At 43.3% G+C, this 24,682-nt stretch overlaps 2 protein-coding genes across 8 annotated transcripts in view; one reads left to right on the top strand and one right to left on the bottom strand.

Moving 5' to 3' along the window:
* ARHGAP10 (Rho GTPase activating protein 10) overlaps window positions 1-7,069 on the top strand; it is a 152,379-nt gene extending 145,310 nt beyond the window's left edge. Inside the window, exons 23-25 of one of the 4 annotated variants that reach the window (XR_010071133.1) lie at window positions 2,392-2,565; window positions 3,733-3,828; window positions 6,783-6,878. Coding sequence is in view for 2 of the 4 variants with exons in the window: in XM_063335374.1 (XP_063191444.1) it covers window positions 2,392-2,564 (173 nt within the window). In the remaining 2 variants the exon portion in view is untranslated. The other 3 variants (XR_010071134.1, XM_063335375.1, XM_063335374.1) reach the window with 3 other exon arrangements.
* Window positions 7,070-11,880: 4,811 nt separating this feature from the next.
* Window positions 11,881-24,682, bottom strand: part of NR3C2 (nuclear receptor subfamily 3 group C member 2) — a 218,531-nt gene continuing 205,729 nt past the window's right edge. For all 4 annotated transcript variants that reach the window (XM_063335369.1, XM_063335371.1, XM_063335370.1 and 1 more), the window contains exon 9: window positions 11,881-15,587. In XM_063335369.1, the coding sequence (XP_063191439.1) occupies window positions 15,432-15,587 (156 nt within the window). In that variant the 3' untranslated portion in view covers window positions 11,881-15,431. The remainder of the gene's footprint in view (window positions 15,588-24,682) is intronic.

Genomic DNA, 24,682 nt, shown 5'->3' with positions numbered 1-24,682 from the left:
AGGCTTTCAGCCTAAGGTAGGCTGTGGATTGGCAGAAAAAAGGAGACCATGCAAGTAATAAGGCAGTAACTGGACATATGTAATAACGGCCATTCCATAATGGTTCCCAATAGGTTATGTCGTGGATGGGTCTGTCAGTATAGAAAAATATTCTCATTAAAAGTGCAGACCAGTCTTCATATTTGAAATCTCTGAAATGCCTTCACAGAGGCCTTTTCTTTTTGCAGTAGGCACCCATGTGTCTATGCTGGGATCGCATTCCAGTGAATCAATTCAGGTTCTTTAGTTACTCAATTTAAATTCCCATATGCCCTAATAAAGCCCCCAAATGAAGAATTAAAGTAATAATACATCAATTCTGCTGCTCTACCAATAACCTTAACTATCAAAGTGACAACGCATCAATCAAGTTGACATACAGCTAGTATCAACCATTAAAGTAACTGTTAAATTAATGTCTACTAAAAAGCGCTGCTTCCATTAGTGAAGGTTTTATCTGTCTCTCCTTTCTCTACCCTGCCTGTTTCACTTTTCTAATCCTGCCTCTTTCACCTCTCGCTGTTTGTTTGTTGAGTTTTTTCCTTTCTCTTCCCTCTCTTTTTTGCTTTGTTTCCTTCTGTCTTTTGCTTCCCTTCCTTGTTCTTCTTCTGTTTCGCCTCTCATGGTCCATAGATGTTGATTGCAGCAGTTCTTTCTTATCTGTTGCTATCCTGGATGAATCTTTCCGGCTGCTCCAGCCTGAGACAGAATAATGGCATTTAGTGAAGTAGAGTCTTGCACCTGTCATGGCTGCTAAATGCAATATTGGTGCAAGAAGGTAAGAATTTAACCTTTACTCCTGTCTCCATTTCCTTTTTCTGAATGGGGAAGATAATATCTGTTTGTGTTTCAGTCTGACAAGGTTAGGTTTACTAATATCTTAAATTAAGCTTTACATCACCTGATAGGAATATAGAATCTGAACATTTGCATATTCAGGTGTTTTCAATATTGCATGTATGTTGCGCTACCCTGAATCCCACAGTCTCTCCATTAAAGTGTCATAGAATATAAACGCTAAGGCACCATCTGGTAAGTTAAAAAGAAAAGGCAAAGTTTTCTACTTAATTGAATTGTGTAAGAAAATGAATAATGTAATCTGAACAATATCCACTGGAATTTTTTTTTTTTATAAATCTTCAATTCAATTTACCTTAGGCTGTGCCAATAGTTTTATTTCCCAGTTGCTACAGGCTATGTTATTGACAGCACATAACAATATAATTCAAGTGGTTAGAGGCAAAGCTCGAAGAGTTTGCAGCTGGATAAGGGCACATATGGGAAGAAGCAGAGTTTGATCTGAGATTGTGCGAGACATATGCTGGCTGTATATTTTTGTTGTTGTTGTTGAAGCAGATATTCCCAATAATCATGGAAAGAATAATCAGACTGCCTGGCATTGAAACCTTGCCAGCCTTGGAGCCAAGCGTTACTAAATTTCTGTTTCTTGAAAGAGAAGTCAGTCAATGGGAGTTTCACTAGGGAGAAGTATTTTAGATAGCATAAACGGTGTTTACTCAACAAAATTCCTCGTCCGTATTGCCAGCAGGAAGGCTTCCTGAAAAACTTGTAAAGATAGCTCTCTCCAAAGCTTTTTACAATTTTTAAAATCGGGTTTTGGGGCAGAGAAAATATGGGGAAAGCCGAGAAAGTGTTATGTTATAGTAATTTTCCTCAGGAAAGGTGTGTCACCGATTGTCCCTTCCGAGCATAGCAGGAGCACAAAAAGCCGTGTTCACACAGCCGTTGTCATCCCTCGCTGTCTTTTCCAGTGTAACGAAGTGCCGGCCTTAGTTAACGTCCCTGGTTTTTGACTCCAAGGCACTGTCTTCCCTCTTATTCACGCAGTGCCTTCTGGACTGTCTTTATGGTACTGACAAATGAAGGATTTACATCGAAGAGAAGTAGTACTCCCAAAATACCGTATTGCACTGTATGTGCAAATAATTCTTTTGCTGAGGTAAAAGTGAGGATAAAGCTACTTCTTTGCGCACCTTTCATCTGTGGATTTCAAAGCACTTGGAAACATTCATGTGCATTAATTATCTCCATTTTACACATGGAGAAACTGAGTGTACAGGCTGTGTACAGATGTTCTCCTTTTCAGATACCTCCATGCCATTTGGAGGTAGTTACCTCAAACTGCTGCTGAAAGTTACAGTCACTTCACCAATAAAAAGTACCAGATGAGCACTACCAAATTCCTATGGACTTGGCTAGAAGTTTTAAGAAGTCACTGAAGGTAGTTTGACCTTAACCTTTGCTCCTGCCAACAGTGTTGTGGAAGCAGTGGTCTCTGGAAGAGAAATTTTAAAATGGAAGATGTTTAAACTGATGCGTTTTACCTTGTAGTTGGTGTGTGTGCGGGACTGCCAGCGATGTTCAGCTGTCAGGTGGGATGGGAATCAACTCAGGAGAAAGAGACCCCAGGTCTCAGTGTCTACACACAGGTCACTCAGGAAACTCAGCAGCACTCAGGAAACTCAGCCGCAACTCAGCTGACCAACCACTTGCCTCTGTTTTAGGGTGAGCCAAAGTACTCTTTGGGCGCTCTCTCTGTTCGTTGTATTGACTGGATCTCCACCAGCTGTAATAGGAGCTTAGACGCTTCTAAATAGGGCAGTCTCCAGCCGAATTCCACCTTTGCTAATTTGTCATGGTGTATCAGCGTGTTTGCTTTAGTTCGCAAGCCTGAGCCCTTACAGGCAGAGTGTTTTATTTGTGGTCACGCAGTAAATCTTTAGCAGAGTCAGGGGGAAGACCCCTTGACTCCTAACCCTGTGTCCTGTCCACAAGATAATTCTGCTTCTCACAACATACTTGAGGGAAACAGCAAGTTTTAAAATTTCAAATTCCATGCTAACCCTAAGTATGCTAAATATTTGTTTATTTTTGCGGTCAACTTTACCCACAGGGATTGTTTCAAAACCCCCTAGGGATTTCTAAGCACGGCGGGCTTGCGAGCACATTTTGTTGCCTTAATTTAATTTCTCGGTGAAAAATTGGCCAGCGTGTCTGAGTTCTATGGAAGCGTATTGTGGCGTTGTAGTGGTTTTAGCAGCGAGATTTCTGTTGCCCACAAAATGCAGTCCTCATTTATGTAGCTTATTGGGGTCATTACTTTGATAAAGTAGTCCCTCAGAAAGGGAGGCCCTCTTGTGCCAGGCACCATGCGTGTTAGATTGCCTCCCCAGTTTCTGCTCCCTTCCAAAACAGCTGGTTTCCACAACAGTGTGGAAATCAGTGTGAATCAGTGTCTGATTCAGTCCCGCTAAAGTTAGTGGCACCGAGGCAATGAATAATACCACTGTGGAAATGAGTCTTGGTCTCATTTGTAGTTGAGACCCATGAAACTTTTGAGCTGCCAAAGCAGAACAACGCTTATAGCGTTGGGTCTGTGGCAAGAGCTGCTTGCAAGTTCTATGTATTTGCAGTTCGATAATCATAACATTGGCAATACTGAAGCGATTTCCTATAGACAACAAAGTAAGAAGAAATGCTGCAAATGCCAAGCTGACCTTATTGTGTTTCTTGAGAAGATGAAATCAGAAAAGTTTGTACTGAGAGATCGCATTGCAAGTGGAAAGCCTGTTGATTTTGGTTGTCCATTTGAGCTGGCGTGATTGTCCCGTAGCGCTTGCCGTCGTTACTGATGGTCAGACATGCTCCTTCTCTCCGCTTTGCCTCCACTAGCGTGAGACTGCTGAAACGGCCTTGCAGCAGGTACGAAGGAAGCCGCCATCCCACTCTGGGCTCTCAACTTGGCTGCTATTTCCACTGACCTAAGAGGTGAGGGCTCTTGGTGGTGGTTCTTTGGTCGGTTATCTTGTGTCATCTTGCTATACGCTTCTTAAACCTGGTTGAAAATGTTTAATTTTTAGTTCTCTGCTCCACACCTTTTACGCTACAGGTATTTTCCCCTCCTGTCCCTAGCTGACATAAGACTTAGTCCTATGGGATGCTTGGTCCAATAATGAGTTGTAGTTTTAAGGCCAAATCTGTGGTTTCTGCAGGAAGGTATTTTTAAATGAGGCAGGACCGAGAAAGTGCTAAGAACTGTAATCGTTGTTGACGGAGAAGAAATGACAGAAAGGGGACACTACGGAACATCTTCTCTTAAGCAGGGTATTTTTTCAGAAATAGCCCGTGTCCTGGGTTTAAGAGGAGCTGTGCATGACAGCAAAATGTCTTTTGTGTGGTGTTTTTTATTTTAAATGAATGCTGTTGGATGCTAAACTTCGGAAATGGATTAGCAAAGAAAACAGGATGGTTGGAGCTGAAAGCAGCTTTACATTTGGACAGCTTCCCCATTAATATCGTTTGCCTGCAGATGAAGTCAGCGATGTACGGGGTTATCTGGGTTACTGTTACTTATAAGGGTTACTTCGTGTGTAAGGTGATTTGAATGGGGGCAGAAGTCTTACCCGACATGAGAGCCGTCACTGCTGCCCCATATGAAGAATTACTTCTTGGTGCGTTTTTTAAAAAAAACCTGATCTCTAGAAATGGTCATTTTGCGTGTAGTCTGAGTGCTGATTCTTTCTTCAGTCTTCGCAGAGGTTGCAAGAAACTTCTGCTAACAAATTACGAGGCCCTGGGCTGCGTAATGTACATCTGTAATATTTAATTTCCCAAGCACAGAGCTCAGTTGTACCATCCACGTCTAGTCTTCTGGGGTCAAAATGGTACTTGTCACTCAAGGCCCGTTGCCCGGCCATGGTGCGTTATCTCTGAACGTGCTGCTGTTCGGTGACTTCAGCGTTATGTTATCAAACTTGTTTAGAAAATGTTTCTTCTGAAATTTGCTGTTGTGTTGAGCCAAGTGATTCATCACAGTTTGAGCATTTCCTCCCCTGGGCAAATTTTAGGTAAATTTAAATTTCAGTGTGATCCTCTCAGACGAGGGCTCCCCTCATTTCCAGCAGGCCTTTGATTTATAGACACTCATATGCCAGTAATATCTGTCCTCTCTCTAATGTAACTTGAGATTGAGCTCCAGAGGACAAGTAGAGATTTCCTGCTTCCAGGTTTTCTAGTTGTTTTTCTTCCTAATCTGTCATTTTTTTGGAGTTTGTTTCCTGTAATACAGATGTGCTCCGTAGGCACGGGAGACTTCAGGGGGAGCTTTGGCTGCTCGCTACAGCTGCTGGCGTATTTGCTGGAAGGGGTAGAATTACAGCCGCTGCCGTGGAGCTTCTGCAGGGAGGTTTGTGGTGGTGTCAGCGACGCAGTTTCAAATGCACGTGTACTCTGTAATTGTGGAATAAAAATTACAAAGGCAGAGGAGGGCCTGCTAATTACTAATAGCAATGTAAGTTACTGTGCGCGCAGAGATTCTAAAAGGTAATTTTCTGTGTATTTTTTTTTTTTCCTTTGGAATCTTCTGTCAAAGATTCAGATTCATTGTAAATATAAGCCCAGGCTTTTGATCCGAATCTAAACTATCAGTATCATTTGAAAGCAGTTTTGTTTTCTGGATTCCTTGGAGCTGTAGCTGTTGTTTAAACTGGGGTTTCTGAGCACAGCTTCCAGCTTCACTGTCTGACAATAATAGGACACGAGGAAAAAACTAGAGAAAAGTATGTTTTAAGTGCTCAAATTTAGAGCCTTACAGTGCTTTTGAAAGTGAGACTTAACATGCTGCTCTCTCTTAACTGTTATTTCCCTGATTTGTAGAAGGCTACAAATATCACATTTCCCCAATGTGTTAATGTGTTTTAAATAAGGCACTGACATGGCTGGCAGCGTGTTTCAGCATTTGTCTGATCTCTTCCCTAAATAATGTCTGTCTCAGAAGAACTGTGAGGATAAATTAATATGGCAGAGAATACCGTAGGTCGCTGAAAGTGTGGGATTTTGCAGTTACATAGGTAAGTAGGTACCTGTATCATATTCTTATAACAAATTTGATAGGGGAATTTGAGGACTTCTAAGCCTGTTTTCCAAAAAAAATGAGGCTTATGCTTCTTTTTTAATTTCCTGTCAAATGTGGTCAAAATATATATAGGAAGCCAGATTTCATTAGTTCTGTTGCTCACAGAATAACTTGTGGGGCCTGTAGAGGCTAGAGCTGAGATTTTTCTTATTTTAGATTCACGGATACTCTTGCATAAACTTTGGGCTCAGCAGTGCTAAACACTTAGGGTGGCAATAAGGAACACGGCGTTATCCTTCAAGCCCTTCCTTTGTGTTTTGTGAATAGCACTACGTATTGGAATTTCAGAGAGAGGACTAAACCAGAAGAATAATTCAAGTTTTGTCCATCGGGCTCTTCTGATAGCAGCTCTACTCTGTGAAGAGATGGTACCTGGAGTGAGATCTGGCTCTATTTCCCCTGTAATATTTTCCATGCTTACTTTTCATGCAGAGTAAGGTCTGCTGCCATTTTTTCTATGGCTCTGAGCTTCCAGATTCATCACCTCTGCTCAAGGTGGTTTTGGTCTTGCTTTGCCCCCCACTGTTTGATAGGAATTCTAACTTCTCCCCCTTTTCTGTTTTATAAACCCGTTCTAAGTTCCATTAACTGTTTCCTTAATGAAGTCTCCTGCACCTAAAAGCTATTTCACTTACGCAAGTATGTAAGTTAATCATCCTCTTCGTCTTTCTTAGCCAGATGCTTAAACTGGTCATTGCAGAAGACTCGATGTTTTTATGGATGTTTTGCCTGGCGTCATGGAGCTAAAGCTAAGAGTACTACCTCAAGCATAAAAAGATGCAGTAATTTTTTTCCTTTTCTTTTGCAGTGCAATTTTCCAGAGAACCAGGATGGCTAGAAGGCACACTAAATGGCAAGAGAGGACTTATTCCACAAAATTATGTTCAGCTTTTATAGCTTTGTGCATTGAACGCCAAGAAGGTGTACATGGTATCCATGGATTTTTGTTATAGTCACTTCTCTCTACTTTTGTGACTGCTTTTAATCAACGAAGAGCCTGACTATGGGTTGAAGATCCTAATCTGTATAAAGACATTAAGTGTTGCCAAATATGAATTACAAAAAAAGATTCTTTAAGGGTTGGAGTGGGTGGGGGGACAAGAAAGGGGGATGGAGGGACAGGTTAATTTTTTAATAGGGTGCTTTTTTCAGTTGTTACGTGCAGTAGTGGTATGTTTGTTTGCAAGGTAACTAGTATTTTAAGTCAAATATCTGGTTGATCTGTGACTCGGCTATCAGGTGAAGATTTTTATAAACTTAGCGTCCTGGAGATTATGCATCGATAACCAGCATTTTTGGATTTTGAGAATACTGTTGGATGAAAAAAAAGCTATCATGCTGACAATTACATTCTATTTCAAAATGGAAGAGACGGCATGGAACAGACACCAGTAAGTAAAATAATAGGTATCAAGACATGACATTTTTCAAATGTCTTCAAAGAACACATTTGTTTATATTGTGTGTATGATTTCATTTATTTTATAAAGATAAAACACATGAACTTTTATTACAGGCTCCTGTATGTCATGGTTCCTTTGCTACTCAAAAATATCACTGTAAATGAAATAAAATGTTATTTGCTATTTGACCTAAGTCATTCCTATGTCGGAGAATGTTTTGCTCTGGTTCTGTAAGTTATGATGTGAAATAATTATTGGCAGCTGTATGCAGTCAGGCTCAAGCAGGCTCCTTACTTAAAATAGGCAACTCTGCAAGCTCCAGCCAGAAGGAAGAGAGGATCTCTGGCTATGATCCTTCTGCATCCTGGAGGCATCTTGCATTTTATCTGTCTGCTGGCTGGCTGGCTCCTCCTCGAGCTTCCCTTTCTTCCTCCCCTGTAATTTTCAATTGTAAGGTCTTAATGATACTTCGTAGTATCAGAATCCTCAAGTAGCTGCCTCAGAATTTGTAGAACTATTTGAGTAATAAGAGAGTTATCTGTCGTCGTAGAAAAAGCTTGCAGAAATCTTTTGGCGTACAAAGCTGTGCCTTATGATTAAAAAAAAAAAAAAAAAAGATATGTGCAGTTTATCATTAATCTTTGTATTTTTCTGTCCTTCAAGCAAGACCCTCTGGGAGGCCGTGGAGAGGATGCAGGAAAATATGACGGGATGACATGCTAATACCGGCTCGCTTATTTGTTAAATGGGACTACGTGGATTTGGAGTCATTTACTGGAGATGTACTTAGCTTGCAAGTTTTTCTAACTAATGTGATTAGTAAACCAGTTAATGGTTAATGCTGCCTTGAGGTTGGGATGGCTTTTTTCCCCTTAAGATTTAACTCCATAGCATTATTTTGTTCTTTTGCCCAGACTGCATAGACCATTGGAGTACGCACAAATCACTTCCAGATGGAGCAATGGTGGGCCAAGTCAGTCCAGCTCTCCAGCGCTAAACCTCATAGCTTGGAGGAGTTTAATTTGGTGTATTCTCCTGGTATTTGAGCAGTGACTCTCTGCCATACAGCTTTTAGGCAGTTCTTGTCTTGGCGTAGTGGCTGACCCAAGCACTGAAGGTGACTTTTGGACTTCTGTGAAGGGGACCAAGTTCTTTAATTTGCTCCCTGAGTCAATATTAAGGAAACGGTTGCACCGATACATACGGCAACAGCTTGCAGGTTTCCTTCTCAGATTTGTTCACTTGGCAAAGCACTCTTTCGGCCGGGGATTGTGTTGCCTGGGCCCACAGCTCTCATCAACTCATTTGTGGCCTGAAGGAGTCATTCTGGAGGCAGGATGGAGTTTGTGTGTCCAGACTCAGTTTTCATGGCTGCCGGTTGGTGGGAAATGTTGAAAGAAGAGGGAGAACGTAAATCTTTGGTATTAGCCTAGTAGGCACGGCAGCTAGGTGTGCTGGCTCGTCAGATAGTGAAGCTGTGATAACTTGAAGCTTACAAGCTTTTTAAGTCACTTCCGTTTGTTTTGTTGTTGTTTTAAACGTGCAGCGCACGTTTGATCTTGTTCTCGCTGCTCTCTTCCAAAATTCTCAATGTATTTCTCAGCTGTAGCTCTGTGGTTTGGTGGGGTTTTTTTGTTTTTTTTTTTTCCTGTTTAACTGAGGTTGCTTAAAAAGGCAGATATATAGAAAAGGAATAAAAGACTTAGTGTCTCTTCTATCCAGTCCTGTGACCCTGTTTGCCTTTAGGTGAGATGTTTTGAGACTCCTGTTACTTCTGGAGCCGCGCAGAACCCAAACAAGAAGAAAACTTTTCTGCTGAGAAGTGATACACTGAGCCAGAGGTAATACTAATCCAAACTTTCTCACGTCCTAGACATTGTCTTAAAGGCAGTGGTGTGAGCTATGCCAGATCAGATCTGGCTTTCAGGCTAACCACGCTGCCTCTTAGGAATGGAGTTGTGGTAACTGCTACCCACCGTACGGGTTTCCACATCAGCCCAGTCCTACTCATTCTGAGTACAGCCTCCTACAGCCAGGTAGCCATGGCACACCTCATTCTGCATCCTCACTGCCGAACACTGCTGTAAATGATGCCCTCATACTGACTGGAAGTAGAGATTTGAAGGATGCTAAAAATTAAAAATCACATAAAGAAAGTCAGGCCCCTTTCCCATCCTTTGAGATGGTTTTCTTTCCTGAAGCTGGGCCTTAGGGCATGCCTCTTCTCCATCTTTTCCATGGTTTGGTAGATCGGGGAAGAGCAGAGGAATGCACAGTTAACTTGAGGCAGGAAGGAGGACAGGGAATCAGTTGTGGAGAAAGCTGGTCGAAGGGCACTTCTCTTCTGGCCTGGCAGCAGGAGTGGTTGTTATCCATGGGTCTGGCCTGACTCCGTCCTCTCCAGGGAACAGCCCTCGTGTCACAGCCGTGGGTACAGGTTCAGCTAGATCTTCTGCTCATGTCCCCCCTCCCTTGCCATGCGCCGGTTGTTGTGCAGAGGGGCATGGACTTGACAGTTTTCAAAAGCTGAGACTCGTGGCAGTGAAAGCATGACACAGGCTGGAAATTAGAGAGGGTGAATTAGGGAAAAAAAAAACCACAACCCACCCTATTTTGAGCGTTTTATGCAAAATGACGTTTGCCTTGCCATGACTGTGGGGCCAGAGACTGAATCCCTCAGGCTGGGGATTAAGGTCGAACGTGTGTTTGCTGAATAATTAAAATGGAAAAGCTGAGACTCCTGACTAGCTGGGATCAGTAGGAATTTACAGGCTGTGTTAGTCGCTGGACAGTGTGCAGCTCTGTGCCTTGGCCAGGCAGCAGTTTCACTCTGCTGGGTGAAAATCCCTGGGGTTTTCAGGCTGCTGAATGTTGTTAATCACTGTCCCAGCTGATCTTCATGGCAGGTTTCTGTCTGATGCCCAATCTTTCATCAGGAGTGAAAGAAAAATCTCATTTGCTGATTTATCTGCCCTGTAATGAAAATTAGTGTTCCTGCTACATTGCTTACAGCTTTTGCTAGCTGAGCCTTTGTAATTGTATCACGGAAAAGACTCAGGGAGAAACTTGCCTTTCTCAGTGCTCTGTTCCTTGTTCTCTTAACCCATTTCACCATTCTTACCTGGTTTGCAACTTACTTAAAGAGAACAGTAGCCGACAGGGGGGTGACGGAGGCTGTAAATGCATCAGCGCTAAACACGGTTTAACTGAAAGTCTTCGCTGGACTTCTCACCTTTGAAGCTGAATGTGCCTCGGACATCATTTTCTACATTGGAGTTCAACAGAGTGTCCTCATCTGTGCTTGCAGTAACCGCAGGTAAGCACTAAATAAACTTCATCCTTCCGACAGCTACAATTAACCTGTTCTTTTGAAAACCTTATGGCACGGCATGTTTTACCTTGCAAAACCTTTGAACTGAAAGGGCGTTTTTTCCACTCCTTTCTATCTTAGTAATATCGTACTCATCACAAACTCCCAGCCTCTGTAGATACCTGAAAGAAAGCAGCATCCCAGCTTGAGGTCAGATTACAAGTTTCATTATGTTTTTACGTAGCGATAGCGTTTTCTTATTTCTAGAACAGCATATGACAGATACATCTGCTTGTAAACATATGGGAAATTTTTCTTAACACTGCTGATCCTCTGCTATTCCTTCCTTCTGACAATTCAGCAAACAGAAGGCAGGTGCAAGGATTTTAGGCAATAAAAAGTTTGTGTAACTTGTTATTTAAAAAAACCCAGAACTCAGTGGGATGGTGGTCTTACACCAGAGAGCTAGAACTCGGGGGTGAGTTTTTGAGCGCAAGAGTGCGCAGAACAAACCAAGATAGCCAGAGTTTTATTTCCCCTTCTAACTGTCTCACCACCATTATACTCGGAACAGACCTGACCCCGAGAAGGCAGTTTGATTTAGTCACCGGGGAAACCCTGTGTAGGTGAAACAGCGAGTCCCTCTCTCCGTGAGAGAAATTCTAACTTTGGTCAACGGGCACGGCAGCTCTGGGCTAACAGAGACTGGAAGCCAGCCTCGTCCGGCTCCGTGAAGGTTGCTGGGTGGGTTGGTTTGAGCGGGATGTAGGTTGCGCGTGTGGCAGGGGCAGCGCCTCGTTTGGCAAGCACCGTTATCCAGGGTTAGGTCAAACAAATTCCTCGTAGTTGGGCAATCCCTACTCTACGGCGCCAGAAGCCGCTCTCTAGCTGAAGCCATCACACCTGCTGCGTCATCCCAATTAACGGAGCTTGAAGAAACCGAATTTCTGGATGTACGGAGAAAGATGTTCTGTTACATGGTTAATTACTTTATGTTACTTAATATCGTTTCTAGATGAGCAGAAGCTTGTCGCTAAGGGTATCGCTGCACCAGCACCTATCTGAGATTAAAATGCAAGAAATACTTGCAATCAAACCAGTTTAATTCATGTATATTTGTACAATTTGTATAAAAAAAAAAAAAAAAAGAAAAAAAAAGGAAAAAGAAAAATAGGTACTTGCAGACATTAACATAAAGACCAAACAATATTTTCTATTTATTTAAAAAGCTTTAAACATACAGAAGCAAACCCCTAATTATAAATGCATCATTATGCATAGATTTTACTGTTTACACCATACTGCTGGCTGCTTTTATTTTTCATCCAGGAATCTATTTAAACTCCAAGAATTCTTAAACATTCCTCTGAGCTTCCTGGCCTCAGAACTGCTGTCTATCTTATCAAGTCATTGACCTCCAGCTGAAAACATTGCTCTAAAAAAAGAAAAAAGTCAAATCTTTAATAAACAATTAAAAGTGCATTAACTGTAGAATTGTTTAATTTCATAAATGTTTAAACAAGTCAGTGAAAAACACCACCCTGTGAATTAGCTTTTTGCATTATTGATTGTAAAGTATCTTTTTAATAAGATTTCGATTTTGCAAACTTTAGTCTTTTCTATTTTATCGTGCGCAACTGGCTGAGTCGCGCGATGTGTAGTATTCCTGAAATACCCACTGCAGTACATTAACACTATTTTACATTTTTAACCGTGTATACAATGCTCTTGCTGTATATCCCCGTTCCTTCTTACAACAAAATAATTTAGCTCAATGAACAGAAGCCCACTTCGAAAAGGTGTTTTAGTTTTGTCTTGTATTTTGCAGGAGACAAATGCCTATTTCATTCTAAACAAATTCAAAAAGAACGTAACTTCCCAGTAGCTAAAAACTAGGGTTGGTTGTTTTTTGTTGGTTTTTTTTTTCTTTTTTTGCTGTACACAGGTTTAGATAAAAAAAGTGATGGCTATTCTGCTTAAGTGTCCTCGATAAGAGAATACTGCCTCTTACAACATCTATATCCAATTGTATCTATTACTTCAATGATCTCTAGCAAAAAATAATAATCAATGAATGGTTTCATAAACAACAGGTGATTAAAGTAAAGGATTTATTATAATCTGCTTACAGTTGTTTGCAAAGACAGACATACGTTTTTGCATAAAGATATAAATTGCTTTTTAAAACTAATTTTAGTGTGTTTAATTATATGAAGTTTCTGTGAATTATGAATTGTACCAAACCAAGATTAAAAGTAATAAGGTACAAAAATAGGAGCAAACAGACAACAATTTGGACTGGGACAGGCATTGAACAGTGAAGTGTAGAATATGGCTTTGCTATTTTAATCAAGCAAAGTTACTCTGAGACAGAAAAGGAGGCAGTAACTTTGTTAATATAAAAAGCTGCTGCAGACTGTATTCACCCAGAACCTGGCTTTGAAATTTTCTATTTTAGACTTTAAAAAAAAAATGTAAATGGAAAGATGGATGTATGACTGTGTCTTTACTGTAAACAACCAGTCTGCATGCTGTGTATCTCACGTTGGAAGTTTGGCTTTCATATTGCTGTGCAGGTCAGTATTTAAAGATCTGCCTATGAATTAGACTTCCAAAATGCAAATAATATATGTATGTATATATTTATATATAAAAAAACCTCTCTGAATACAGTCTTTACAGATTACCCATTGCATAAGGCAGGTGTCATTTAAAAAGACAAGTAGCACTGACTGTCTCAGTGCACCAAAGCGCACCTCCGAATTTGGACTCAGAAAGGGTGTAGAATTCTTAATTCGACCACCATTTAAAAGAAATGCTACATTCTGACCGGCCAAGGGACAAACTGGAGCTCACAATTACCAGTGGCACCCAGAGAGAGCACTAGAGATTAGGACTCCAAAAAACTATTCTATTTAAATGTGAGCGTATGGTAGCAACAGTTGAGCCTCAGAAAAGTCCACCTGTCCTCTGTTCTACTCCAAAATTTTCTATTTGCTTATAAATTGTGAAATAGTGAAAATCACCTCAAAAATTTTTTTTTTCTTTGCAGTCTTATTCTAGAGAAAACATTTTTGAGACAAAATCAGACCAACCGAGTGGAACTTGTAGTGTGAACATTTGTCTTCTCAGGTGTATTCTGATTATTACAAAAATGCTTACAAAATTACATACGCTTTTAGTTTATCACTAAAAATTCTACTCAGCTAATCTGCCCTTATCGGTACCTTACTATCCCTCTCACCAGTACAAATCTGCTCAATATACTTACTGTAATGATCTGCATGTTCCCTTCATCATCGTCAGAAATCGCTCTCCCCCCTCTGAAATAATAATCTGACCTTTTAAGATGCTTTATGTATCCAGTATTCAAAGGAAAAACAAACAACCTATCTGGGAAACCTTAATAAAAAAAAGAAAAATCATTCAACATCTCACTCACCCCCGCTCCCCCGAGAGAGAAAGGGGACAGAGGGCAAGAACTCACTGTATCATTAAGCTGGCAAAAGCTTTGGAGAGACCGTAATTTGTCTTGTTAAATGAAACCTTCGGAAAGTGGCAAACACAACAGAGTGTAGTTTCCTACAGAAATATGAAGCAGGATTTCTTAAGGTGTGCTCAAGTCACGTACGCTTGCAAGCGAGACAAAAGGGAGGAAAGTATAGAGGAAAACAGAAAGGCTTAAATACAACTGAAAAGGTTAAGTGTGGTTATTTACAACAGATACCGTAGGATGGTAAATTAGATATGATGCTAAAAAAGGCACAGCTTTCCCTTTCTTAAATACACTGTAAACGGTTCATTATGCATGCAGAACATTTCACTTTACAAAAAAATTACCTTGTTTGTTTAGACAAAGATAGTACTTAAATAGTCTCCAGCAAAATAGAGTTCTTTCAAAAATACTTTCCCGTTCATCCTATTAACCATTAAAGATTTTTTTTGTCTCATTTACAAAAGTTCCGTACACCTTAGTTCAGGTCCTTCACAATTTATACATACAGCAATGTACAGTACAGCAAAAGACTGCAAAAAATTATTTGTAAAGCCAGCACAATAGATACTATAAATTGATACCAGGGCATTTGTTTTCGCATCTTATCCTTTTTAATTAAATAGTAAATGGACACTTAACACAGTGTATATCAGCTATGATGGGATAACATGGGATAACAAATGCCACAGGTGGGGATAACAGAGTATTCCACACCAAATGTTCTGTTATTACTTTACACGTTAGGGTTTCTGTGTGTGTGTATATATGTGTGTATATATATAGTTTTTGTTTGTTTTTGTTTTTTTTACAAGAAAAGAATATTAATGCCCCATATTGACTTTACGTTTTATGTGCAAACCAAGGGTAAGCTTTAAAAAGTTCTCATTAGTTCTTGAACCCTTTTAAAACAAGCAAACAATACCAGAAACTACATGGCATATTTAAAACTCCATCTGTTAAAATATCAAAATCAAAGAGTTATTGACTAGATATGGCTTTTCATCCAGAGGAACAGGAACATTTTCTAAGTGTTTTAGGGTTATGGGGTAATTTCCAAACATCTAGGTCTTGCCAAATCCGAGTCAACTGCTTTCCATTCCCCAAACCCTTTGTATGATTTTAGACTATTCAGAGACTGCTGAACGAGTGTAAATAGCATGTTTAAAATATGGTTTCTTGGGTCCTTCATGGGTGTGGAATAACACAGGGAAACTTAAGGCAAAGTTCTTCCATTTAAGACATTTTCTATCACTTCCTGTGAAAGTACAGGGGCTTGGCATTCCCAGATTCCACCTTTGGTAGCTGGTCACTGATGATTTCCACCAGCATGGCTGGAAACTCGACTTTCAGTGCCTGAGACTCTCGGAAGGTGTAGAAACAGAATTCCAATAAGTCACTAACAAGCTGAAACACAGAAAGAAACACTTCTTAGGAGAGCCACAGAGAATTTCGCATGCAAACAACAGCTTACTGATAACGGGTCATTACCAAGAAGTGGCATCTTACTCTGACTTGGCAGTCCATCTGCAGGGGTTAAAAAGCAAACAAAAGAACTCGAATCCCAAAGTGCTGCTTAACTCGCTGAAAATCTGCTAACTAGGGAAAAACCAAAATACCACCGATTTGATTTTTCAGCATAACTGCACTTTTCATTTCACTACCAGGCAACTGGCCGCCATGGAAACTCTAGGTACTCGATGCCTTCCCTGGAGGGAAAGGATCAGCCATAAACTATGGCATCTCTCCATTTCAGGTGGATACGCGTTCGTTAAATCAGATTATTTGGTTAACTTCAGTGCACTCTCCAAGGGCCGCAACCTACAACTGCCAAAGCAGCTGATGATTTTAGCTCAACAACACGACCGCTGTAGCATTTCGGGGTTTATAGCATCACAGTCCCTATCAAACTGTTGATCTGGTAAAGCATTCCTATTTATATATAAACGCATTTCTTAATACACGCAACCCAAGCTTTTTTTGAGGCAATATTTAGGGAAGTATTTCTTCTGGAAAAAAGCCCAACACTCTGTTCTCTATTTTTGTAGTGGTGGCTAGCAGCAAGCTTTTCCTTTCTCTCAGTGGACTAAGCACAACGCTGAGAATTTTAAAGATAAAAATTTCCGATGAGCTCTTCAATGACAGCGAAGGAAGCTTTGTGCTGTAACACCCCAAGGACCGAGCTCGCTGTCAGCGCCGGCCCACCTCCGCCAGCAGAACAAACCCGCGCCTCACGCTGCCCCGTGGCACCGCTTTGGCTTCCTCTGGCCACCAAAGGCTCTCACAGGTGAAACCGTGCCTCAGTTCTCCCAAATGGCAACTGAGGGCCCGTTTGTAATCCTAATAAAGGCGAGGGGGTCTCCAGCTGAAACAGGAGCGCGAGCTGAAGTACTGAATAGCGTACAGGTACCACCAGCTTTTTGGAGTGTGGGAAAAAAAAAAATACCGTGGGTCTTCAAAGCATCAATAAATTTAGTCTGATTTCTCTCACCTTGTCTCAAGTTGCGTTGTTCTCATTTGTCAGTTACAGAGCTCCCTTTTGGTCTACGTGTTATGGGAAACTTAATCACACTACAAGAATGGGCGGTAATTTTGGCTCTTGAGCATTTTGTTTTGTCTCTTGTTTTGAGCTATTTTCTGCATGCAAAATTGCAAACTGCAGCTTATCCGTGCTGTAAACCGAGGTGCCGTTGGAGCGGGAGGACTGTGAAGACAAGACGACCTCTTCCAGCGTCACTGCTGGAGGAATTACTTCTATTTTAATGACACAAACATGGCAGGGCGATCTCCTGGCTCTACCTACATGCGTGCGGGCTTTTGCTGGGTTAGTTTTCCATAGCACTTCGATACAATGGGGGAGTACTTGTTCATGACCTTTAGTAACAAAGAGAACGTTACTTCCAAACTAGTATTTTTAGTTGCTGCAATCTAAATGGATCTCCTAAAGCCTTACGGTACGTTGGAGCTTTGCAATCTTTAAGAAAACCAGTGCAAAGCCAGTCAAGAGGCAGAGGCAAGTCTGAGGCGCCATGAATGAAGTGCATCTAGGCTTCACTACAGCGTATTAATTTCCATTGCAGGTCAACAAAGCACTGTGCTGCACAACGGAAAAAAACCTAGAGCCCCTGCTGCTTAAAAACTCAAAAGTTACGCACAGCCTAATTTTGGTGCCTTGTCTCCTTGCAAAGGACTTAAACCGCTTGTGCTTGTGTGGTTTATCAAACACAAGTTTGTTGTTTCAGTCCTTAACATGTAGACAGTTGAGTTGCACTCTGCAGTAAAGCCTCTCTTAAAGCTCGAGCAAATAAAAGTGGACTTCTGGAAGGCGGAAAAAAGATATAAAGAACAAAAATAAAGGCACCCACAGACTACCGTCCTGTAGCACCATACCTTATTACTTCTTTTCAGGGCTTTCACAGCTGTTCTTACAAACCTATAGGCAATTTATGAACGACACAGAGAAGTGCCGAGATCACTCAAACACAGGGCTTTCTGCTCCTGAGCACGACACGAGTCTGTTTGCTGTTGCTTAGTTCATTCCCGATGATCTGGCATGGCATGAGGCAACGTTAATTAAACAGATGCATGCTAAATAAGTAGCGTAGACATAATTTGGTTTTCAAGGGGGAAAAAAAAAATGCTGATGTTCAAATGTTTACTTCACCTATTAGGAGGAGGTTGTTTCTGCGTGTGCTGTGTGCCAAAAACATTCCAAACCTAACACAAACCCCAAGAAAGTGAAGGAAACTGTCCCCTGGTATAATCGCCCGTCCCTCCTCCCTGCCTGTCTCATCACATCCCAGCACCTGAGCTAACTAAGCCTCGCGCCCCAACACAACCTTGACAACGACCTGATGAACGCGCCGCTTTTCCTGAACGCGAAGACGAGTCATTGAGTGATGGGGTTGGGGTCATCTCCGCCACACTGCCCCCCACCCTGGCGGCGCTGATGGCTCCTTTCTGGGCAACGCCAGCCAGTTCCTGCCTCGCCACACTCCTGTGAAGCCTGGGAATGCACTGAGATAGATACCACAGAAAAGCCTAGGTGAAAACTGTTAATTCCGCCTTCTTAGCAAGCTCTTTGTAGTATCAGGTAGATCTGTACGTCTGGTGAATACGTGGCCAAAAGGGGAAATGAAAAATAAAACCCTTCCTGAAGAGAGCATCATCTGTGCTACACAAGACATGAGTTAGCAGTCCAGTGGGGGAAAACCAGGATGTGATCATGGATACTACCATAACATCGCACACAGAGGAGAAAGGTTGAGTTTACACAGTGATTTAAAAGAAAATACCTAGAACCTCCTATCGTGTAACACGGGTTTGGAGCCTTAAGGATAATATATGTCCTATACCTATTTAGTCTGCTCAAACCTTTGTTCCTCTCTTCCGTAAGCAAAGTTATCAACTTTAACATACCTGACAATAATCGACTACTTCTTTAAGAAAACAGGAATATTGGGAAGCACACCACCTGTGTCACAAGGAACTTCCTAACTGCAACCTTAACAGCCGCGTGGCTTTTGGGGCTGGGGAAGTATTTCGAGCACTAATTTAAGACAAAGAGGAATGAATGTGGGAGAATCGAAGGCCAACTCAGAGGGACTAAAATGTAAACGATAGAGCAGGTCAGCCAGAGAAGGCTGCACGACGGAGACCTGTGCCATGAGCTGTGCTCTCTTCTGCAGCGACCACCCTCCGCCAGCCCAGCAGCCGTGGCACGAAGAGGCGCTGAAGGGATCAAAACTTCAGGTTCCACAGGCAACGTTAATTTTGACATTTCAGTACCTGCCTCTGCATCCCAAGCAACATTCACCTCATACTGTTTTGATTTACAGCAGGTAAACAATTTAGCCAGTCTTTCGCTTTGAAAGAGAAGTTCCCTCCTCAGTAAGGAGATGAAAAAGTTTCCTTTCTCTTGTAAGGCACGAGCTCTGTCACTGCAGCGACGACTGATACACCAGAGGTAACAAGTGAGGCAACGCAAGCTATCCAGCGCCTCTCCATTTGGCTTAGGAATTTTCTAGACCAAATATATACTTCTGATTGTTCTCCAAAGGCTTGTAAAATCCCTGTGCTCTAAGAACTCATTTTACCTGACCGCTTTTACCCCCTACCTCCGGTAGTTTATATTGGAAATGCTGACACCTCCTCCAGTGCAGCAGCGTGAAAAGCAACTCTAATTAAGCAGCGTGAATGAAAGCACCACTCTTTTCACAAGCAGTGCAGCAGTGACTAAAAACGTATTTACTTTTACAGTCTCCCAATTATTTCAGCTACCGAAGCACACAGCTGAAGAGTTACAGCTTAGCAGAGCGCGGACAGTGCGGTTTAGGCCACAACTAAAATAATTCCCATTTCCTCAGGATGCAACTGTCCTTACCGCTTTAGTAGGTAGGTGTTCAGCCTGGAGAAGACAAGGCTCCTCCAGTACCTGAAGGGGGCCTGTAAGAAAGCTGGGGAGGGGCTGTTTGCAAGGGCACGTAGCGATAGGACGAGGGGCAATGGTTTTAAACTAGAGCAGGGTGGGTTTAGATCAGACATTAGGAAGAAGTTCTTTACAATGAGGGTGGTGAGACACTGGAACAGGTTGCCCAGAGAGGTGGGGGAGGCCCCATCCCTGGAGACATTCCAGGCCAGGCGTGATGAGGCTCTGAGCAACCTGATCTAGTTGAAGGTGTCCCTGCTTACTGCAGGGGGGTTGGACTAAATGGCCTTTAAAGGTCCCTTCCAAGCCAACACATTCTATGATCTATCTAACTCTCTTTGGAGCTGGCAATAAAACATGGCTCGGTACCTTTGACAGCATTGCAAGCCTTCCTCTGACCGGGAGGTAACCGGGCCAGCGCCGGGGGACGGGAGCTCGGCTGCCAGGCTTTGTCCAGCTGGGTCCTGGATATCTCCCAGAACAGAGACTGCAGCCTCTCCGGCCGGGCAAATACCACTAAATAAATAAATATGAGCTGGGCTGAGGGGATGCAGACACACACAGGCCAGAATTATCACGTTTGTGTCACCCGGGCTGCTGTAAGACAGCTCTTCTGCCGGCAACTGGATCAGCTGTTAGCTGTAACCCTTCACCACTTCACTCATTAATTACGAAGCTTTCTCTCATCACTACCCTACAGACAGCGTGCTGCATTTCAACATTTTCAATGCTACAGAAGTCTTAGAAATTCTGAGAGTTTTACTTAATCAATCTTCGCATTTGTATGCTGTATTAAGCACCTCTGAGAAAGAGGAGTATTAATCAAACATCATTTCTGTTCTTAGGGTGGGGGTTCCATGAAAAGGACTTTTTCACCCACACTGTGCTTCATAATTAAAAGAATGAATCTTTTAATGAAGTCCCTGAAGTTAATACAGTCACAGTGACCTTTGAGCACTTGCAGAATTTTTACAGCAAAAAGAATTGATTTCAGTTTGGCAATTTCACCATGTCCTTGCATTTCCAGAAACGGTAGGAACTGTCTGATTTGCAAGGGTGCACATTCCTGTACTCAGCTGGCTTTCTGACTTCAAAATCTCTCACAATCTCCGAGTGCGGCGTGAAAGCCCACAGTCACTTCTCTTGTCGGGAGCATCTTGGCGATTAAGCCCACTGATACAGCAATTAAGACAGCAGTAGGGTAACAACACAATGCCGAGTAATTTCTTCCTATTATTAGCTACAGCTATTACTGTCACTGTTCTCACATGAAAATGACACTCCAAAAACTTTCTCTGTCCCCTTCAGGAACGGGAATCTGCCCGTCTGCCGTGTGTGTTGGGAGGAGGAGGCGGCCACCTTGCAGCTCTACACGATGCGACTGCGCAGCCTTGGCGACCACCTGCACCCAGCCAGGCTCCCCGAAAGGACAAGCTGCTGCCCGTCAGCCGAGCAGCGGGGTTTTGCCTCTTGCTTTCCCAACCTGCGTGTTTCAAACCGTGCAGGAGTCAGGAGCCTGCTGCCCTGCTAGGGTAAGAAGCAGCAGCCGAGGCCGGCCAGCCTTACTGCAGCCTCCTGCTTTTTGCCCTTCATGCAGTGGATACAAATCTCCTGCTTCACAAGCAGTAAGGTTAAGGAAAACCACTGGCAGCCAGGTCTTGGATTATTCCATTGCCACTGCATTCCCCTTTGCTCCCAGTCCTACGAAAATCCCGTGATATAAATTAATTATTACTCCGAGGGCTCAGGAAGCAAATTATTTCCCCCTGGTACGGCTCGCAGGCTGATTCTCAGAGGTACAGACCTCCTTCGGTGCGACAGTGGCTAATTCCTAGCTGCTTACGAAATCTTGAACTCTAGCCTTGAGAGTAAAACCTCTAAGACCAAGGGATGAAGCCTCTGATTACACCTATGCAGTGTATTTACCTCATGCTAGCAAGGAGTAAAAGGTGGATAAAATGCATATTGATTAAACACTAACTGCTCGGACCAGAGCAAATGTGGAACCTAGTTCTGCCTGGACAGGTGCATTTATCCAATTTAGGGAACTACACTAATTTCTTCGGGTTTTCTTCATAAACATGCGCACACCGAAACCACAGCACTTGACACCTGGACATGACATGGAAGAATCATAGAATCATGATTGGAAAGGACCTTTGAGATCACCAAGTCCAACCATACACACACCAAAAAAAAACAAAACCCAAAAACCAAAAAACCCCACAAACCACCAACCTACAATCTCTGCCACTAGAGCATGCCCTGAAGTACCACATCTAGACGTTTCTTAAACACCTCTAGGGATGGTGACTCAACCACCTCCCTGGGCAGGCTGTTCCAGTGCCTGACCACTCTTTCAGTAAAGTAATTCTTCCTAATATCTAATCTAGACCTCCCCTGCCGCAACTTCAGACCATTTCCTCTGGTCCTGTCATTCTTCAGCTGGGAGAAGAGGCCAACACCCACCTCTCTGCAACCTCCTTTCAGGTAGCTGTAGAGGGCAATGAGGTCTCCCCTCAGCCTCCTCTTCTCCAAGCTAAACATGCCCAGCTGCCTCAGCCTCTCCTCATATGACCTGGTCTCCAGACCCTTCCCCAGCCTGGTAGCTCTCCTCTGGACACGCTCCAGCACTTCAGTGTCCCTCTTGTACAGAGGAACCTGAGTTGAACTCATTTTCTGTGCTTGGAGGACGCATGCAAACCCACAGATCACGCACCAGCGAAGCACCCTCAGCCCTTGGCCAGTGTAAATTTTGAGCCAAGACTCCCTTGCTCTTCTGTTGGCAGCAGCGGGGTTCTGCCCTCCTCCAACAAACACCTATTAACGTGAAGGGGAGAAGAGATCCAACCATCGCAAACCGAGCAAGACGACCCTCAGAGTAGCCCCCGTCTACATCAGGCAGCTGGGAATCAATTTCTCACTTAACAGATGCGTTTTAGCTGCTGCAACACACCTCCCTGCGCCCTCCGACATGGCTGCGGCTTTTGTAGGGAGCAGGGACTGGATCTAGGCTCTGAGTAAACAGAGACAATGCCTGTTCTGAGAATTCAGGCACCGGCACTAAAACAAGGCTCCGAACAGCTCATCAGCTGCGGGACACAACTTTGGCAGATCAGTAGCAGGAGTAAGTGCACCCAAAGGTGTTGGCAACAGCCGAGGGGCTCATCTGCGGCTTCGTATTTGCGGTATAAAGCACCTGCGGAGGCACATTTGCATCCGCCGCAGCGAGCCTCGCAAACCTGCCCCGCGAGGGTCCCTGCCCTTCTTCCCGCTGTCAGCTTTTTCAGCGAGTGTAATCCTAGCGCTCTCGGCCTATGGAAAGATCCACCTCAGCTATAAAGTATTCCCTTCAGGAACCATAAAAAATTAATTATTCAGCAGCATGAGCCTTAAAGAATTTATTTTTGTTTGGCAGAAAAATATCAACAAGCGAATGACAGTGCAGTGCTCCGCCGTGCCAAGACAAGGGGAAGGTTCACATTAGGGTTTAATGTCATGGCATGGAAACAAAAGCCCTCTTAACTCAAAGTCTGTTTAGTATCAGCCAGATTGAAACCAAATTCAGCTTTTGTTCTGCAAACCGCCTAACCATACACTACGCTCTCTATATGAAATGAGGCTTGCCATGCAAGATACAACCCTTCCTGCCAAAGCCAACAGGAGATGTTGAGGAGGATCCAAATGAAGTTTTCGATACCATGTGTAGTACATCTGTTTCTAATGTTCCTGCGTGCCGTTCGTCTGATCACATAGCGCGCTTCACCTACGGCCAAGCCCTGCATATGCATCTCTCCCCGAAATGCCCATGGCCATTCACGGGCATAAGATCGAAACCTTTATGTCCCGGGCAGAGAGGTTGGCTGTCCTTGCTATGCTGTGCTTCTCAACACATAACGCTGCTTCTGTGTATGGTTGGACTCGATGATCTCAAAGGTCCTTTCCAACCATGAAGATTCTATGATTCTTGAAATGATGCACACAGACCAGCCACAACAGGAGAAATATAAGCCCTACAAGAGGGAAATATGTTGATTACGTTGCTGCCCTCAACGCTCCCAGAAGGTCCCCAGGCTGGGGTCCATCCGCACAAGCAAGGCTGATCCATAGCACAATAACAAGTAAATAGCCACATCTGGAGTATGGGACACTGGAGTGTCCAGTTCTGGGCTCCCCAGTTCAAGAAAGACAAGGAACTACTGGAAAGAGTCCAGCGAAGGGCTATGAAGATGATGGAGGGACTGGAGTATCTCTCTTATGAGGAAAGGCTGACAGACCTGGGTCTGTTTAGCCTGGAGAAGAGAACGCTGAGAGGGGACCTCATCAATGCTTATAAACACCTAAAGGGCGGGTGTCAAGAGGATGGGTGGTGCCCAGTGACAGGACAAGGGGCAACGGGCACAAACTGGAACACAGGAAATTCTGTCTGAACATACGAAAAACTTCTTTACTTTGAGGGTGGCAGAGCCCTGGCACAGGCTGCCCAGAGAGGTGGTGGCGTCTCCTTCTCTTGAGATATTCAAAACCCGCCTGGATGGGTTCCTGTGCGACCTGCTCTGGGTGACCCTGCTCTGGCAGGGGGGTTGGACTAGATGATCTCCAGAGGTCCCTTCCAACCCCTGCCATTCTGTGATTCTGTGAAATGGCAACAACCTCCTCCTCTCTGCCGTCTCCTGCCGAGGCAGAGGAAGGGTGCGCTGCGCAACCAGACTGACGCTGCCAGCCAGCGCCTGCTGTTATCAGCAACCAGCGCTTCCATGCAGCATCATGCAAATAAAGAGGATTTTGGTGCAGGCGGCCGTGACGCAGGCTCCCGGGCAGCCTAAGGCGGGCGCAGGTGTGCACACGCACGTGCGCCAAACCCTGCTTATCTTGTCTGCCTGGGGTGGGTTTCGATCTCTTATTTTTCGGTTGCACTTTTTGTGCTTTGGGGCTTTATGGATCATTAAATAAAGTTGCTGATTTTTTCAAATACATAAGTGCCTACCTGGCCTTCTTGAAAAATTTTTTTTTTTTTCCCCTCGCCTCGGCACTTTTCTACCTGCACATATGTTCACGGCGTGGATGAATGATT

This window comes from Chroicocephalus ridibundus, chromosome 5 (genome assembly GCF_963924245.1).
Source record: "Chroicocephalus ridibundus chromosome 5, bChrRid1.1, whole genome shotgun sequence".
NCBI lineage: Eukaryota > Metazoa > Chordata > Aves > Charadriiformes > Laridae > Chroicocephalus > Chroicocephalus ridibundus.
This window is presented reverse-complemented; position numbering and strand designations above follow the sequence as displayed.